The sequence below is a fragment of the Sapajus apella genome, unplaced genomic scaffold (assembly GCF_009761245.1).
Source record: "Sapajus apella isolate SASKATOON/1434 unplaced genomic scaffold, GSC_monkey_1.0 scaffold74, whole genome shotgun sequence".
Lineage (NCBI taxonomy): Eukaryota > Metazoa > Chordata > Mammalia > Primates > Cebidae > Sapajus > Sapajus apella.
In genome coordinates, this window is record NW_022437014.1 from 565,727 (window position 1) to 583,633 (window position 17,907).

General features: G+C 40.1%; 1 protein-coding gene across 8 annotated transcripts in view; it reads right to left on the reverse strand.

The window, feature by feature from the left end:
* INTS14 (integrator complex subunit 14) overlaps nucleotides 1–17,907 on the reverse strand; it is a 39,060-nt gene that overhangs the window by 5,175 nt on the left and 15,978 nt on the right. For all 8 annotated transcript variants that reach the window (XM_032250991.1, XM_032250999.1, XM_032250994.1 and 5 more), the window contains 4 exons: nucleotides 16,359–16,451; nucleotides 13,740–13,884; nucleotides 11,939–12,072; nucleotides 2,236–2,354 (listed from right to left, as the gene is read on the reverse strand). In XM_032250991.1, the coding sequence (XP_032106882.1) occupies nucleotides 2,236–2,354; nucleotides 11,939–12,072; nucleotides 13,740–13,884; nucleotides 16,359–16,451 (491 nt within the window). The remainder of the gene's footprint in view (nucleotides 1–2,235; nucleotides 2,355–11,938; nucleotides 12,073–13,739; nucleotides 13,885–16,358; nucleotides 16,452–17,907) is intronic.

Below are 17,907 nucleotides of genomic sequence, written 5' to 3' on the forward strand. Positions count from 1 at the left end.
ACCCAATTAAAAAATGGACAAAGAACTTGAAATAATATACGTCTCCAAATAATATACGCAAATGGTCAATAAGCACGGGAAAAGATACACATTACTAGTTATTAAAGAAATGAAAAAACACAAAGACAGACCACTTCACACCCACTGTGATAGCTACATGATAGTAGTAATAATGAATGGAAAGCTAGTATGGGCAGGAACACGGGGAAACTAGAACACTTATACACTGTTGGCAGGAATGCAAAATGGGCAGCTGCTATGAAAGAGTGGGTCAATTCTTCAATAAGCTAAACAGAATTGCTGTCTGACCCAGCAATCCCATTCCCATTACTAAATATATACATACCCAAGAGTATTCAAAAAAAATATTCAGACAAAAACTTATACATGAATGTTCATAACAGCATTACACACAATAATAGCTAAATGGTAACCTTATGTCCATCAACTGGATAATTAAAATGTGACACATACATATAGACATGAAATATTAGCCATAAAAAGGAACGAAGTACTGATACATACCACAACGTTAATTAACCTTGAAAACATTATGCTAAGTGTAAGAAGTCAAACACAAAAGGCCACAAATTGTATGATTCTGTTTATATGAAATATCTAGAATAGGCAAGTCCATAGAGACAGAAAGCAAATTAGTAGTTGCCAGGGCCTGGAAGAAGGGAGGAATATGGAGTGACTTTTCTAATGGGTACAGGGTTTCCTTTTGGAATGATTAAAATGTTCTGGAATTGGCCGGGCGCGGTGGCTCATGCTTGTAATCCCAGCACTTTGGGAGGCCGAGGCGGGTGGATCACGAGGTCAAGAGATAGACCATCCTGGTCAACATGGTGAAACCCCGTCTCTACTAAAAATACAAAAAATTAGCTGGGCATGGTGGCGCGTGCCTGTAATCCCAGCTACTCAGGAGGCTGAGGCAGGAGAATTGCCTGAACCCAGGAGGCGGAGGTTGCGGTGAGCCGAGATCGCGCCACTGCACTCCAGCCTGGGTAACAAGAGTGAAACTCCGTTTCAAAAAAATAAATAAATAAAATAAAATAAAATAAAATGTTCTGGAACTAGATAGGGGTGATGGTACATTGTGAATGTACTAAATGGCACTGAATTGTGTACCTTGAAATGGTTGAAGGTACATTTTATGTTATGTATATTTTACCAAAATAAGAAAAATAAACCCAGGAACAAAAAAAAAATTTTCTACAGTAGTCAAGATTCGAACAAAAAATTTTTTTTATAATTTAAGAAAAACAGCTATAACTGGTGGTGAAAGTGGTTCTAATATCCCTCTGACAAGGAAGGGCTGGGGTCAGGGACATCAGGAAAGTAGAAGACCCTAATTTTCCAACAAAGAGGCCCCTGACATGTGCCTTGGCAGGGTGTGGTTAAGTCTCCGTGGAAAGGGGGCTCAGAGACTGTGCAGTCAACAGAAGCTACTTTTGTTGTCCAAGTGGCTTGTCTCTTCTCATTTGGTTTAGGCTGAACTTACTGGAGGAATGAACGTAAATAAAGGTGCTCAAAGGAGAAAAAAGTTTCAATAAATAATTTTTAAAACAGGTATAAATGACTTTTTGTTGATGAAAGGAAAAGTGTTCCTGAATGCCTTGTCTGAAAGCATCATTCCTTGATAACGGTGTTATCACAGCTTCCTATGAAAGTGTTTTTGTGAAATGTAACGCTTTGGCTTGGGTTCTACTGAAGGGATGGAAGAAATACCGAGATGAAGACCTTTACATCTCTTCCAAAACTGTTGTTAAAGACAATACCCATTATGTTATTCAATGTCTCACCATATGAAAAATTTCACACTAAAATTCAGTGCCAGGAAAATATATGTCTCTCTAGACAAACTGGCAAATTTCCTTTTTTCAGACAAGAACAACTATATAACCCAACATGTTTCTTTTTTGACTTTGGTAGCAGGAAGTTCAGGGCCAAAACGCTCACGTAAAATTATCACTTTGCCTTGGGTTCCCAGCACAATTGTCTTCCTTCTTTCTCTAGGATTCTTAATGCTCTACATTTTGTAAAAAATGATTTTGCTATATGCATGTTTTGCTGTAGGGCATCTCAAATCCCTTTTGGAAATAATGACAAACATTAGAAGTAAATGAATTACTAAGTATCAAAGGACAGGAAAATCAAATAAAAAGTCTGCCTGCCCGCCTACCCAAATGCCTCCTGTCCCCCAGTGGAAAGCAACGTAAATGGTAATGTTACCTGCAGGCCACTGGGTTTGATCCAGACAGTCACATTCTGGGCATAACTGCGCTTGTTTTTGGGCTGCAGGGGGAATGGGCTCTTATTGTCATCCTCGCCATAAGGGTTTTCTTTAGCATCTTAAAAGACAAGACATTCTTGAAATGACATCTGGCAAAATACAACGGCAAAATACGTTACATTTCCAATCAGACTCGAAGCTCTTTGAATCACTCAATCTTTTATATCCTATCACATCATTAATTAAGAATATCCATTAACTTCAGTCAGGTTGCAGAACCTGTTCTCAATAGAAAGCCACTGATGTAGGAGGCCCATTGAAGTGAAAAACAGCTCCATGTTTTTAAAGAAACAAGGTTCACTTATCTGGTTTATAAATTAAAGTCAGAGGATAAAACAAATACATATTTTAAATACACACACACACACACACACACACACACACACACACACACACACACACTCTGCAATTCTATATAGTCTAACCCAGTGCTTTCCAACAGAACTTTCTGTATGATGGAAATGTTCTATACCTGTGCTGTCTAATATGGCAGCTACTAACTACTGAGCACTTAACCTGTGGCTAATGGAACTGAGAAACTGAATTTTAAATTTTATTTAATTTTAATTTAATGTAGCTAGTAGCTACTGGATTAGACAGTATAGGTCTAGGCATTAAAATAAGTAAAAAGGAAAACTATATATAGCCAAATTAAAGCAAAGGGCAAGATAAGAAATAATTTTATTGGTGAAGCATACCACAATATGGCGTATTAGTTTATTGCTTCCAAAAACTTAAAGCCACGTTGGTTTTATAGTTACATGCATAAATAGGGTTTGTCTCTGTACCTGCTTCCTGAGTCTATGAAACTGCCGCAAACTTATAAAGCACGCATACTTCTAATGGTGTATTTGATCTTTATTATTACTACCTTCTGCTGTAGACAGAGCAGGAGTCATTTTCCTACAAGTTCAGAGAACTTAAATCCCTTGCCCAAATGTTCATGTTGAAAAATGGCATTAGACCAGTTGGTCTAACTTGAGCCAGACATTCTCCACCCCTGATTTGGTCATTAATTAAAACACCTTAATACTGGCCCAACACTTCCTCCATCAACCGTCCTCAGCCCTGACTCCTCCGAAAAATACTAGCCCGACTTTCCAGACATATTTCCATTAATATTTGTCAATACATAAATCTTTTGAGTCAGGCTGAGGTCTTACAAGTCCATTCCCCTACAACAGCTCATTTCCAACTTCCCTGCTGCTATTCTATTACTCCCCACTGCCTAGAATGCTCTCCCTTCTCATTCACTCATCTACTCATTCACTTTCATTCATTATCTATAGTAAGACTCCACTATGTAGCAAGCACTATGCCAGGAATTGTGTCTAGAGAAGATGCTTTTCAGCCTCAAGGAATTTACAAAATAAAGAATATTTATTAAATTCCAACTATGTGCCAGATACTTTACATATTCAACTTCTTTCTTTACAGCAACTCTAGAGGGAAGATGTTATCAGTCCCATTAAAGATGAGGAAACTAAGGCACAGAGAGGTTGGACTTATACGAGGTTTCACCGTGACTCAGTTGGGCCTGCTTCCAAAGCCAACACTTTTTCCACCATTCAACACTGCCATTCCTTACCTATCCAAACTTACCTACCTATATTCCAAGTCCAGATCCTATCTTACTCCTTCCATGAAATTGTTCCAAGTTTTTCTGGCAGATAGTTGTTTTCTTAGACCCTTCTATCCCCAGCATAGTACCAAACATTTCAGCATCTAATCAGAGCCTATTTTGTGCTGTCATTAGTTGTCTGGAGCCTATATGTGGTAACTAACTGGCTTAGGAGACAGAAAATATTACTTTATGAAACAAGAAATAAAAAATATGATAGTGTAAACAAAAAATAAAAGTTATAAGATAAATCTGAAGATACAGAAGGTAGAACAAAAATGTTAAAAATGGGAAAATAGGTAGAAAGAGATAGAAAATTATGCAAACGCAAATCACAAATACATGTTCCAGAAAAGAACAGGGAATACAGAAAGAGGAAATTAAAGAAATAACTGATGTTCCCAGCACTGAAGAACATGAACTGTCAGATGGAAAGGATCCACTGAGTGCCTAGCAAAATGAATGAAGAGACCAACATTCTGAAATTCAGAATACCAGGGATACAAAGAAGATCACCAAGGACTATGGAGAAGATCCAGTTCAGGGTCAAAGGTCTTTGAGTCAGCATGGCACTCTTTCCATAGCAACGCTGGACTCCAGAAGAGACAAGAGAGTAATGCTTAAAACTCTGAGGGAAAATGATTTCCAACTCAGAACTCAATTCCCAACCAAACTATCATTAAGTATAAAGAATGAAATAAACATATATATATTTCCAAATATACAAGATTTCAAAAGATTTACTTCCCAAGTACCCCTTTTTCAGGAGGAGTTATGAACAGGAGATCCATAGGAAAGATGTAAAGGGAAGTCTCTGGACGACACCTATGCAACAGATCTGGGGAATAACCGTATCATTTATGAAGCAGGAGGATGGGAGATGATGCTAAAAAAAAAAAAAGGAAACTGATAAAATACCTAAAGAATGTATTTTACTTAGGGAGGAATTAGTCAGTTATACAGAAAACAAGCAAAGAAAAAAAAATAATTGGGCTGAGGTAGGGGACCAAAAGTTGCAAAACAAAGGAAATGTAAATTGGTATACCACATAGCTTAGTTGTAAATAACATTTACATCATCTAACAAGGACCGAACACTGATTTAACCAAAAAGAACATTATAACTATATTGGGAGGACAGAAGGAGGGAGAATGTGCTTCTTGTGAAGGTGGGTGGGAGGTGGTGGTGGTAAGAGAGCTAAACATTTATCCTTTAAAAGTCAAAAAATGGCATCTAAAATGGGGGGAAAGAACTGGGTGTGGTGGCTCACGCCTGTAATACCAACAGTTTGGGAGGCTAAGGTGGAGGACTGCTTGAGTCTAGGAGCTTGAGACCAGCTTCAGCAACATAGTGAGACCTTGTCTCTATAAAAAAATCAAAAAAATTAGCCAGACATGGTGGCATGCACCTGTGGTCCCAGCCACATGGGAGGCTGAGGTAAGAGGATCTTAGCGTCATCCCCTTGAGAGATCAAGGCTGCAGTGAGCCGAGACTGTGCACTGTACTCTAGCCTGGGTGACAGAGTAAGACCCTGTCTTAAAAAATAAATATAAAATGGGAGGCTGGGCACAATGGCTCACACCTGTAATTCCAGCATTTTGGGAGGCCGAGGTGGGAAGATCACTTGAGGTCAGGAGTTTGAGACCGGCCTGGCCAACAATATGGTGAAACCCCATCTCTACTAAAAATACAAAAATCAGCCAGGTGTGGTAACTTGCGCCTGTAGTCACAGCTACTAGAAAGGCTGAGGCAGGAGAATCGCTTGAACCTGGGAGGTAGAGGTTGCAGTGAGCAGAGACTGTACCACTGCACTCCAGCCTGGGCAACAGAGTGAGACCCAGTCTCCAAAAGAAAAACAAAGGAAAAAAAAAAGTGGTTGTCTCTAGGAACAGAATTGAGAGGAGGGACTGGTACTAATAGTGCCATTTTGCATGTTTTGCTTAAAAAAAAAAAAAACAAACACACACACACACAAACGGCAGTATTTACATATACTGTGTACCCAGCATTTTATATACCTTCCCTCAATAAATTCTCCTAACAATGCTCTGAGGTAGGTTTTATTATTAACTATTATTTGTTATCATAATTCCAATCCCAAGATTGCTGTGAAAGTTAAACGAGATGGTACACTCATTATGTCTAGCACAGTGCCTGGCACAAAGTTAAGTTCAGTATAATAATATCTATCATTACCCACATTGAAAAGCGGAACAGACCCAGAGGGAGGAAAGAACAACATGAACAGAAGGCAAAGTGAACAGCAGTTCAACTGGAATTAAGAACAATGGTAACAAGCCAAGTGATGCTACATGGGAAGCCAGATCAGAAAGGAGTTTGAATGCTACTACTATCCTAGATTATAGATAGGTATCTTTGGTGAAAACCATCACAATAGTCTAGTCAGAGGTTGGCAAACTTTTTCTGCAAGGGCCACACAGCAAATGTTTCATATTTCATGGGTCATATGGTTTTTGTCATACTGAATTCTGCTGTTGTAGCAGAAAAGTGACCATAGATAAAATGTAAATGAATGAGGTTCCAACAAGCATTTACAAAAACAGGCAATGAGCCAGTTTAGTCTGTGGGTTGTAGTTGACTTCTGGTCTAAGTGAAAGGTAAAGAAAGCCAAACAAGCCCAAGAGCAATGAGAATGAAAGGCAGAATAAATGTAGGAATGCCATAGAGATGAAGGAGGTGAGGAATCTTCACTCCACACACACACGCACAACTTGCTTTGCCCTGTCTCCTCCATTTACTGCCCTATTTCTCCCTCTTCATGGCCAAACTTACCATCTTCATTTCCTCATCTCTAATTCATTCCTCAGCCTGTCTCCTGGCTGACCATCCACATTGAATCTGCTCTGAAAGCCACCAATACGTGTCAAGCTCAGATAACTTTTAAAAATTATTTAAAAATTACTTTTATTTCTTATAAAGACAGAGTCTCACTATGTTGCCAGGCTGGTCTTGAACTCCCGAGCTCAAGTGATCTGCCGCCTCAGCCTCCCAGAGGATTATAGGCGTGAACCACCGTGCCCGGCCTCAAGTCGCTTTTGATTCACAGTGTCCCTGTCTTTCCTCTTGATTTCTATTCCTCTTAAAACTTTTTAATCATTTAAAACAGTCATTCTGTAGTCTCTTTCACATTAAGTTCTTGAACTGCTAATTTTCCTGTTAGCCTTCCTTCAAAAGAAACCATTTCCTCACAAACCATGCATTCATCCTCAGTGGGGATTTGCTCTTTCTGTGGAAGCCCTTCTGCCCTGGGTTGCAGAGGTATTCCTACAGAGCCAATATATTACAATAGCTTCTGGAGGACACCCCATGGGTCTTACTGGCTCAAAACCAGTTTTTGCATTTTTTGGTTTTGTACTCCCCACATCAGACACAGGTAGCATCAATTTGCATGATGCAGGACTTGGGCTTTAACTGTTCATAGGGAATTTTTAAATTTCTCGATCTCTAGAAAATCAGGTAGAAACAACAGGCAGAGTTTTTCATGTTATCCTCTCACTGAAGGAACAGACCTTACACATTCTCAGATTTATTCAGAGATTTCAGTTTTTTATCTTATTTTGAACCAAAGTCATTACATCTCTTGTCCCTGTTAAGCTTTAAATCCTAGCTCAAGGATTAGCAAAATATGACCTGTTACTTGTTTTTGAGTTGAGAATTTTAAAAATATTTTTTAATGGTTAGGGAAAAATGTTAAAATGATAATATCTCATGACATCTGAATATTACATCAAATTAAATTTTCAGTGTCCCTAGATAAAATTTACTGGAACGCAGTCACTTCCATTTGTTTGCATGTTGTCTATGGCTGCTTTTGTGCTACAACAGCAGAGGGACTGCATGGCTTGCTAAGTCACAAATATCTACTACCAGCCCCTTTACTGAAAAAACATGCCAAGCCTCAGTCTAGCTTCTAAGGCCTATATTCAGATAAAATCTCTACGTCTCAATGGCAAAGGGCATTCTTCAGGCATTAACTGACATGTATGTGTGTATGAGACACGGCAGGGTACTACTTCTTCCGGAATCTTCACTCTTGGCTTCTGTGATATCTCTCTCTTCTACTTTTCCTCTTTCAGCTGCCTTTTCCTTCTCATTTTCTTTCACCAGCACCCTTTCCACTGCTCCCCCAGTAGTTGATGCTTTCCAGGGGTTTGGTGGTTGTATATTTTTTCCTTAATATACACAGTCATGTGTCGCCTAATGATGAAGATATGTTCTGAGAAATGCATTGTTAGGCAATTTTGTTGTAAGCAAACACCACATAGAGTGTAATACAGAAACCTATGTAATAGGGTTAGCCTTCTACATACCTAGGCTAGATGGTATAGCCTATGGCTCCTAGGCTACAAACCCATAAAGCATGTCACTGTAGTGAATACTAAAGGCAATTGTAACATGATGGCAAGTATTTGTGTATCTAAAGCATCTAAATATAGAAAAGGCACAGTAAAAATCATGCATTATAATCTTATAGGACCACTGTAATAAATGTGGTCCACTATTGACCGAAATGTCATCAGGCAGTACATGCCTGTACTTTCTTCTTAAAGTGTGGTCATGGATCACCTGGATTCTAATCACCTGGGTAATATTAAAACTGCAAGTTCCATGCCTATAATCCCAGCACTTTGGGAGGCCGAGGCGGGCGGATCACGAGGTCAAGAGATCGAAACCATCCTGGCCAACATGGTGAAACCCCCTCTCTACTAAAAAATACAAAAATTAGCCGGGCATGGTGGCACGCACCTGCAGTCCCAGCTACTCGGGAGGCTGAGGCGGTAGAATTGCTTGAACTGGGGAGGTGGAGGTTGCAGTGAGCTGAGACCACGCCACTGCTCTCTAGCCTGGCACCTGGCAACGAAGCAAGACCCTGTCTCAAAAAACAAACAAACAAACAAAAAACCAAAAGAAAACCCCGCAAAACTTGCACAAATAATGTTCATTTCACTGTTAAAAGAAAGAAAGAAAAAAAAAATTTTTTTTAATAAAATAAAAAGAAAAAAACACCCTGCAAGTTCCTGGGCCTGAATCCGAACCTCTATAGGTGGGACGCAGGAAATGAGCTGTCTAAACCAGGTCTCCATATTTATTTTTCCTTTTATTTTTAGCGGACACACAGTAGCTGATACATATCTATGGGATACGGATTGACGTTTCCGTATATGTACACAATGTGTAATGATGAAATCAAGGTAACTGGTATATCCATCACCTTGGAATAATATAGTTATTATTATTATTTTTGAGATGGAGTTTGGCTCTTGTTGCCCAGGCTGGAGTACAATGGCGCGATCTCAGCTCACTGCAATCTCTACCTCTCTGGTTCAAGCGATTCCCCTGCCTCAGCCTCCCGAGTAGCTGGGATTACAGGCGTGCACCACCACACCCGACTAATTTTGTATTTTTACTAGACACGGGGTTTTTCCATGTTGATCAGGCTGTCTCGAACTCCCGACCTCAGGTGATCTGCCCACCTCGGCCTCCCAAAGTGCTGGGATTACAGGCGTGATTTTTTTTTTATTTTTTATTTTTTTTTTTAAGACCGGATCTTGCTCTGTTGCCCAGGTTGGAGTGCAGTGGTGTAATCAGGGCTCACTGCAGCTTCTGCTTCCTAGGCTCGAGTGATCCTTCCGCCTCAGCTCCCTGAGTAGCTGGAACCACAGGTACATACCACCATACCTGGCTAATTTTTGTATTTTTGGTAGAGATAGGGTTTCACCATGTTGACCGGACTGTTCTCAAACTCCTGGACTCAAGTGATCCACCTGCCTTGGTATCCCAAAGTACTGGGATTACGGGCATGAGCCACCATGCCTGGCTGAATATTTATCATTTCTTTGTGTTCTGAATATTCGAAATCCTCTCTTCTAACTTTTTGAAAATATACACTAAGTTATTATGAGCAATATTCACCCTACAATGCTATAGAGCACTGAATTTATTCCTCCCTAATAGCTGTAACTTTGTTCTCCCTCCCTGTTCTCCTCTCCTCAATACCCTTCCCAAACTCTAACGACCATGATTCTACATTCTGCTCTCTACTTCCATGAACTCATTTTTTTTTTAGCTTCCATATATGGGTGCGAATGTGTGGTATTTATTCCAAGTTTATTTTTGTACACAAAAACTCAAATTTGTGAACCACTGACCTGAGCAATCTCCCTCATTCTCACCATTTTAACTATTTGTGATAGGCTTACAACCAAAAACTTTTTCTCCAACTCTGCCCTCTCTCCTAAACTTCAGACTCCTACAGAATTGTCTCTAGGCACCTCCACCTGTATCTCATAGGCACAAACTCAACGTAAACAAAATGTGTTCTTCCCAAATTTACTCTTCTTTCTCTATTATTTATTTCAACTAATAGTACTGCCTTTCACCCCGCAGCCCAGGTCGGAAACCTGGGATCATTCCTAACACTTCCCTCTCCTTTATTTTCACATCAAAACGTTATATTTCCTAAATATCTTTTACCCCCAGCTATTGCCATGGTCTGGCTCTCATCTTCATATTTCCAGGACTAACACAGTAACTTTTAGCCACAGGTCCTTGCCTTTTCAAATCCACACTCCACAGAGATATCTTTCTAAATACAAATTTCTTATTTTTCAGTTGAATTACGGCCATATTGTATAACTGCCCTAAGTATCTTAAGGGCAGTGAGAACAAGGGGATATCAGTAAGGAAATATATTTTAGGTGCTGCCCCTAGGCACCAACCCTTAAAATACAGTTTCCTTACTGGTACCCCCTTGTTCTCACTGTAGCCAGAAGAATCTGATCACATGACTACTCTTCGGCTTCCTAGTATCTGCAAGATAAATTCCTGGTTCTTCACATCACAGACAAGGCCTGCTCCACTCTAGCTACTACCAATCTCCAATCTGCTCCTCCCATACCCACTCTCACATTTTGTGCTGCAGTTCCTTTTCTTTCTGTAGGTGTTCTGCTTGCCCAGGGTGCCCTTTCTTCCTTCATCAGCTCAGCAAGTTCCTCCTTTTCTTCAAAACACAACTAGGATATCTCTCCTCTGTGAAGATTCTCCAGAGTCCTCCAGGCAGAGCTCATCATCACCTCCTCCAGCCTAACTCTGATTTGTGCCAGTCTGTGCCCACTAGACTTTGAGCAACTCTGGCTAGCTCCTTTATCCCTTAGGCCTGGCACAGAACAGGTTGCTTGACAGATGCTCCTGAAACTGAAATGGGCCCAAATGAGTCAAAGGTGACTCTACCGTTGGAAGCTCAGCAGCTACTGGCACAAATGCCTTCATCAAAAGGAGGAGGAAAATCAGAAGAAGAAATGGTTTGAGGAGAAAGGGGTGGGGGAAAATAGGTCTGTAACAAACAGCTGAGCTTGAGGCTGTGGCAGAATATCCAGGTGGAGAGATCCAACTAGGAGCTGAAAATATGATATGCAAATTTCAGGGAGAGCTCAGGTGAGACTAGAGTTACAGATTTGGGAAGTGTGAAGCTATTGCAGCTGATGAAATCAACAAGGGAGAAGAATAACCAAAGAGAAGAAGGCAAAGAACAATGTGTTGGAAACCATGAGGCAAGAGGAAGAAAAGACAAAATGAAGGAGAAAGAAAAGTCTGCCAAAGATAAACTCAAATAGGTACCAGAAGCAGTGTCAGGAAAGCTACAGAAAAACGGTTTCAAGAAGAAGGAAGGATTACATTATCTAGGAATGACAGAAAATTATTTGAGTTGAATATAGTACACCAAGAAAAAATATTATGGAGATAAGTTTTTCAGTCTAAGCCATTAAAAGAGTTTGTATTTACTTAAAGCAATCTAAATGTTGATTTCTCCTGAGCTGTAAAATTTAGGAGTTCCAACATCAAACTCTCTTCAAGTTTTTCGTGTACTTATTCAGCACCATCCGAGACCAGGGCGTACCGGTAGGGGAGATCAGTCAGTTCCCTGACTGCACAGTCAGAGACATCGAGAACAGCAGAATGAAAACAAAGTCAAGGTAAGTAAAATCTGATCTGGATTATACCTGAAATAGGACCCAACTGTGCCATTTTCCCTAGCCATGGGAGAGGTTCTGGGCCAGGCTCAAAGAGAGACATCATGAGGTTTGATTTCTTCTTGCTGTCAGCTTGGGAGTAGAGCATTCCATGCCATTCAGGACTAGATGGAGAGAAGATGGAAGATCAGAAGAACATCAAGTCTGAGACAGTTAAGTTAAATAAGTCTAGCCTGTATTTTTCTCTTGAGAGACACAGGCTTCAGCGTTGAAATCAGGCACATTATTTTTACCAAAGCCAAATCCTAAACCTGAAAATGCATACCACTGTCCTCTAATATTTCCATTTTTCTGGGACATTATTCAGGTAAAATTATGTGGATATGGAAATCAAAAGCAGCCTAGAAAGAGAAAAAGTAAACCACAAAGGGCAGCAAGCAGCTGGAGAGGTGATGAGGAGGGGTAAAGGCTGTGACCTATAGGTCCTGTCAGCTCCCTCACTGTGTCACTCACACAGCACCAAGAGAAGCCCTTCTACCACAGGCACAAGGCTATCACCCTGTGCTATAAGAGAGACCCTGTCCCAGCTTCTCAAAGGGTCCCAGATGATTCTCATATTCAGACCAGTACAAGTAGTTTGGGTGCCACGAACTATAGCAGACTAATACCTAATAAGAACTGCATTCCTTTTTGGACCAGCTAATTTTAACTGTAGCAGAAATGGAGCCATGCTTCCTCTGATTAACCCTAACCTCTTGATCTATACCAGTCAACCCCAGGTGGCAGCCAGAAGATAATCAGTGACCTCCTCTTTTCTAACAATAGGTGTTACAGAAAGGTATAGATGGTTTTGCAGATTTTGTGACTTCAGAAAACGTAAAAGCTATGCAGGATTTCCTCACAGGGAAGGAACACAGCAGAATAATTATGAGTAGGCTCTGGAGTCAGAATGCATGGGTAAGAACCATGGCTCTTTCATTACGAGCTGTGTGACCTTCAGGAAGTTCCATGACCTCTCTAAGCCTCAGTCTCCTCATCTATAAAACAGGGATAATGCTGGTACCTCCCATACAGTGTTGTGATGAGGGATTAAACGCGCTAACATATGTAAAGTACCTAGAGGAGTGCCTGGCACATAATAAAATGCTCAATGTTATCAGCATCTTTTTTTTTCCCATTTAGTTCTGTCCCCTCATTTTACAGATGAGGAGCCTATGAGTCCTGCCTACGATTCTAAAGCAAGTTCGTAGCATTGCTATAACCCAGGTATCCTAGATAGGATTTTAAAAGAGGAAAATTGAGAAAGGATATCAAGGTAACATAATAAAAGGCTCACTCCATACTTATTCTAGGGGATGAATTAAAAAATAGATTAGAAGGTAATAGCAGCTGGGCACTGTGGCTCAACGCCCATAATCCTAGCATTTCTGGAGGCCAAGGTAGAAGGATCCTTGAGCCCAGGAGTTCAAGACCAGCCTGGGCAACACAGTGAGACCCCACTTCTATAAATTAAAAAAAAAAAAATTAGCCAGGCATGTGATGCACACCTGGGTGCCGGCTACTTGGAAGCCTGAGATGGGAGGATTGCTTGAGCCTGGGAGGTTGAAGCTGCAGTGAGCCATGATCATGCCACTGTACCCCAGCCTGGGGGACGGAGCAAGACCTTGTCTCGAAAGAAAAAAAGAATGTAATAGCAGGTAGGAAGAATGAGTCAGGAAAAGGAAAACGGTGATAAGGACCTTTCTATTTCTTTCAGAGACGTCTCCAAAATACTTCACTTTGTAAAATGATTTTCCCTTTCATTCAACCAAATGTAGACAAAGTTTCCTACCCTAATTGAACAATCGCTACCATTCCTTCTACTTTCAGGCTACCATGGAGCAGGACACAGAAGTTGGGTATTTTGCCGGCAATCTGATTGGCTGAATTTTCATCTTCATTGTCATCAGTGATGCCAGTACCCACCTCATCACCTTCTGTGAAAAAAAGAGAAAACAGGTTAGACTGAAATTAGCTAAAAACCCCAAACCCCAATTTATACTCTTGGATGTTTCTAGCCTTGAAGGGATAGTGTATAGAGTTCTACGGGAATATTATAACAATATGATGACCCAGAAAACTCATTCCAGTTTTCCAGTGTCTACATAAAAGTCTGTTTCCACACATTATGTGAATTCTATTTATATAAAATATCCAGAGTAGGCAAATCTACATATAGAGAAAGGATATTAGTAGTTATTTGAGGTAGGGGAAATGGGGGAGAGGTCTGGGAGTTGATAGTTAAAGGGTACAGGGTTTCTTTTTGGGGTTATAAAAAAGTTCTCAAATGGATTGTGGTGATGGTTATACAACTCTGCAAATATACTAAAAACCACTTTAAATGGGTGAAGTATATAGTATGTGAATTTTATCTCAGTAAAGCTGCTACATACACAAAAATCCATTTTCCGCAGTTCCACTAGGATGTTAAGTTAGATGCTAACTGCAAATTTCAGGCACGCATTTCAACAGAATTAGATACAGAGATGTCAAAGGCATTCGTAACCAACAGCCTTAGGGCAGCACAGGCATGAGTCCCCAAAGGTAAACAATGATTACTCTATAAGCTTCTTGACTGGATTCTCCAGATTCTCTCACACTCTGCTGACAGATGAATCTTCCTAAAATTAACTTCTCTCTGAAAATATCTGTCTGCTCTGTTTTGTTCAAAGACTTTCTAATTCAACAGGAAGAATTTGTCCAGTTTAGCTAGACATTTCAACAGCCCTTATAACATGGCCCTATTCTGCCTTCCCATATTTTTCTTTTCAATATTCCCCTATATAAATGCTTTATTTTGTTCAATTTCTTTCTTTCCTTTTTTCTTTTTTTGAGACAGAATCTTGCTCTGTTGCCCAGGCGGGAGTGCAGTGGTGCAATCTCAGCTCACTGCAACCTCTGCCTCCCGAGTTCAAGCTATCTCTGCCTCAGCCTCCTGAGTAGCTGCGATTATAGGTACCTGCCGCCATGCCCAACTAATTTTTGTATTTTTATTAGAGACGGGGTTTTGCCATCTTGGCCAGACTGGTCTTGAACTCCTGACCTAGTGATCCATCCGCCCTGGCATCCCAAAGTACTGGGATTACAGGTGTACGCCACCATGCCTGGCCTGCTCAATTTCTTTCTTGGCAACTATACCGCATGCAGAATTCCCCAGGGCCTTAAAAATAAGGGAAATCTGGCTGTTCTCTGAGAATAATAAATTATCAACACAGTGATTATAAAGCCATCCGTGGGTATATACCAAGATTCTGTCTGTGAACGTGTGATTGAGTGGTTATGCAACAGCCAATACTCCAACTGAGATAACCTGGGGATAAATGGAATGTGGTCATTACTTAGTATGTGAAAACCTGACTGACTACATACAATTCTCAGGGAAGTTGACAAATATAAAGTGGATGGTCAGCCTAAAACAGAGAAAAAGGTAATCTGGACTGGGTAGCAGAACTGGGATTTGAACCTGTAGCCAATCAGGGACAAGAGCTCCTGCCCTACACCCACCACAACACAGTGCCTCCCTTGAAAAAGAGAATTTTAAAGAGCTACAGACCAGTATTCTCCAGAGAGATGCTGAATTTGGGAAGTTGGCTTTATAGTTCCTGGAGATATATGCTGTAGTAATGAGGATTCACAAGCACTTGGATTCACTCTTTCATTCAACAATATTTACTGAGTATCTACTATGTGATGGGCACTAGTAGAACAAAGAACAGATGTACTTCTCCCCTGTATAAAGCTGTATTTAACTTGCACATTTATCAAGTAACCTTCTGATAATTACTTAGGCTTTCTTGTCATGTTCTACTAGGAAAGGCAGAGCCCTGGATGAGGGACTAAGCATTTTCATCTCTAAAGAAGACCTCCACTGTAAATTCACAAACCAACACACAGTAGATATGTGTCAAAATGTTTTCTACTATGTAAAGCAGAATTACATTTTTTTCTCTTTTGAGATGGAGTCTCGCTCTATAGCCAGGCTGGAGTGCAGTGGCGCGATCTCAGCTCACTGCAACCTCTGCCTCTAGAGTTCAAGCAATTCTCCTGCTTCAGCCTCCCGGGTAGCTGGGACTACAGATGTGCACCACCACACCTGGTTAACTTTTGTATTTTTAGTAGAGATGGGGTTTCACCATGTTGGCCAGGGTGGTCTCGATCTCCTGACCTCAAGTGATCTGCCCACCTGGGCCTCCCAAAGTGATGGGATTACACGCGTGAGCCACCGTGCCCGGCCGCAGTAGAATTACTTTTCTGATATATTAGCCAACATTCCATTTTCTAACATCCAAATCTGCAACTATTCCTTTCCCCTAAATTCTGCAAAATGGGCTATCCTACTATCTAAGATTTAAGAATAATTTTAGTTAATAAGATGCTTCCTATGTGTCACTGGAATAGGAAGAGAACTCACCTTTGTTAAGTGCTATCGGTAAGACCAGATGTCTGGACAGAACTGGGGGACTTGAAATATCAGCTATATCAATAAATCCCACTATTTCCAAATCTGAAAGGAAGAAATCAACATAGAATTAATGTATTAGAAATATAAGGTACTCACCACGATTCTGATTTTTCATTCTATGGAAAAGTACATTATTTTCTGTACTAAATTTCACAAATGTACTGTTTAGGTTGGGGTTTCAAATATGACTGGGAAAGTTATTAGATTTGTCTATGGAGTCATCTAATAATTTGCATTTTAAGTTGATCAGGAAATAATGATAACTGTCATTTATTTAATGAATTTAAGTTATATGACAAAATCAACTAAACTTTATTTTTATAAGGCTGGGATCCCAGCCAAGGCAAAAATCTGAAAGGTCAAATCCCTCTGTATAGTCAGGGATGTTCAGGTCACTAGGGGGCATCAGAGTCAAACACTTCCACAGCAACTATAATCAGCCTTTGAAGAATAAAGCTCTTGTATTAACATCTCTCTGAGAAAAAACTGTATTCTTTACAAAACTAGGGTAAGCCGTCTAAATATGACAATGACTTCTCTGCTTTACAGAAGCTGTATTAAAGACCAAAAGTATTTGTTGAAAACCTAAAATAAATAAAAATAAATGTTGTAACCAAAAGAACATAAAAATTTTGATAATACAAATAATATAGACAAAAAATATAGACTTATAAATAAAAATTATAAAGAAAAAGTCACTCACTCATAATCAAAGGAAACATCTTAATATTTTACTGATGTGCTTTTCAGTCTTTATTCTAGGTTAATACCCATATTTTCTTTTTTTCTTTTTTTCTTTTTTTTTTTGAGACGGAGTTTCACTCATGTTACCCAGGCTGGAGTGCAATGGCACGATCTCGGCTCACTGCAACCTCCGCCTCCTGGGTTCAGGCAATTCTCCTGCCTCAGCCTCCTGAGTAGCTGGGATTACAGGCACACACCACCATGCCCAGCTAATTTTTTGTATTTTTAGTAGAGACGGGGTTTCACCATGTTGACCAGGATGGTCTCGATCTCTTGACCTCATGATCCACCCGCCTCGGCCTCCCAAAGTGCTGGGATTACAAGCTTGAGCCACCGCGCCCGGCAATACCCATATTTTCAAAAGAATTTTTAAAAATCAGAATCATGGTGAGTACCTTATATTTCTAATACATTAGGAAGTGTGTTTTTCTGGAGATTTGCTGTCCTTACTTCCCTTAGCTGAATAGTAAATGCATTAGTATAAGCAACTAGATATTTTTCATTTGAATAGAGAAAGGTCTACATATTTTAAGGTAGTTTATCTGTAAGAAAGATCTTCCACTAAGAGTTTATATGGGAAAGAAAAGACCTATTCAAATTTACTTATCAAAAAAAGGATGAAAAGGAAGTGGAATCTAACTGTTATGAAGGCAACAAGACTTTTGGTACAGCTTAATATACTGTTGTCTAGTCACAGTAGAAGAGATGGATGCCTTGCTTCCAGATAGCCAGAAGCTAAAGGCACAAAAAGTAA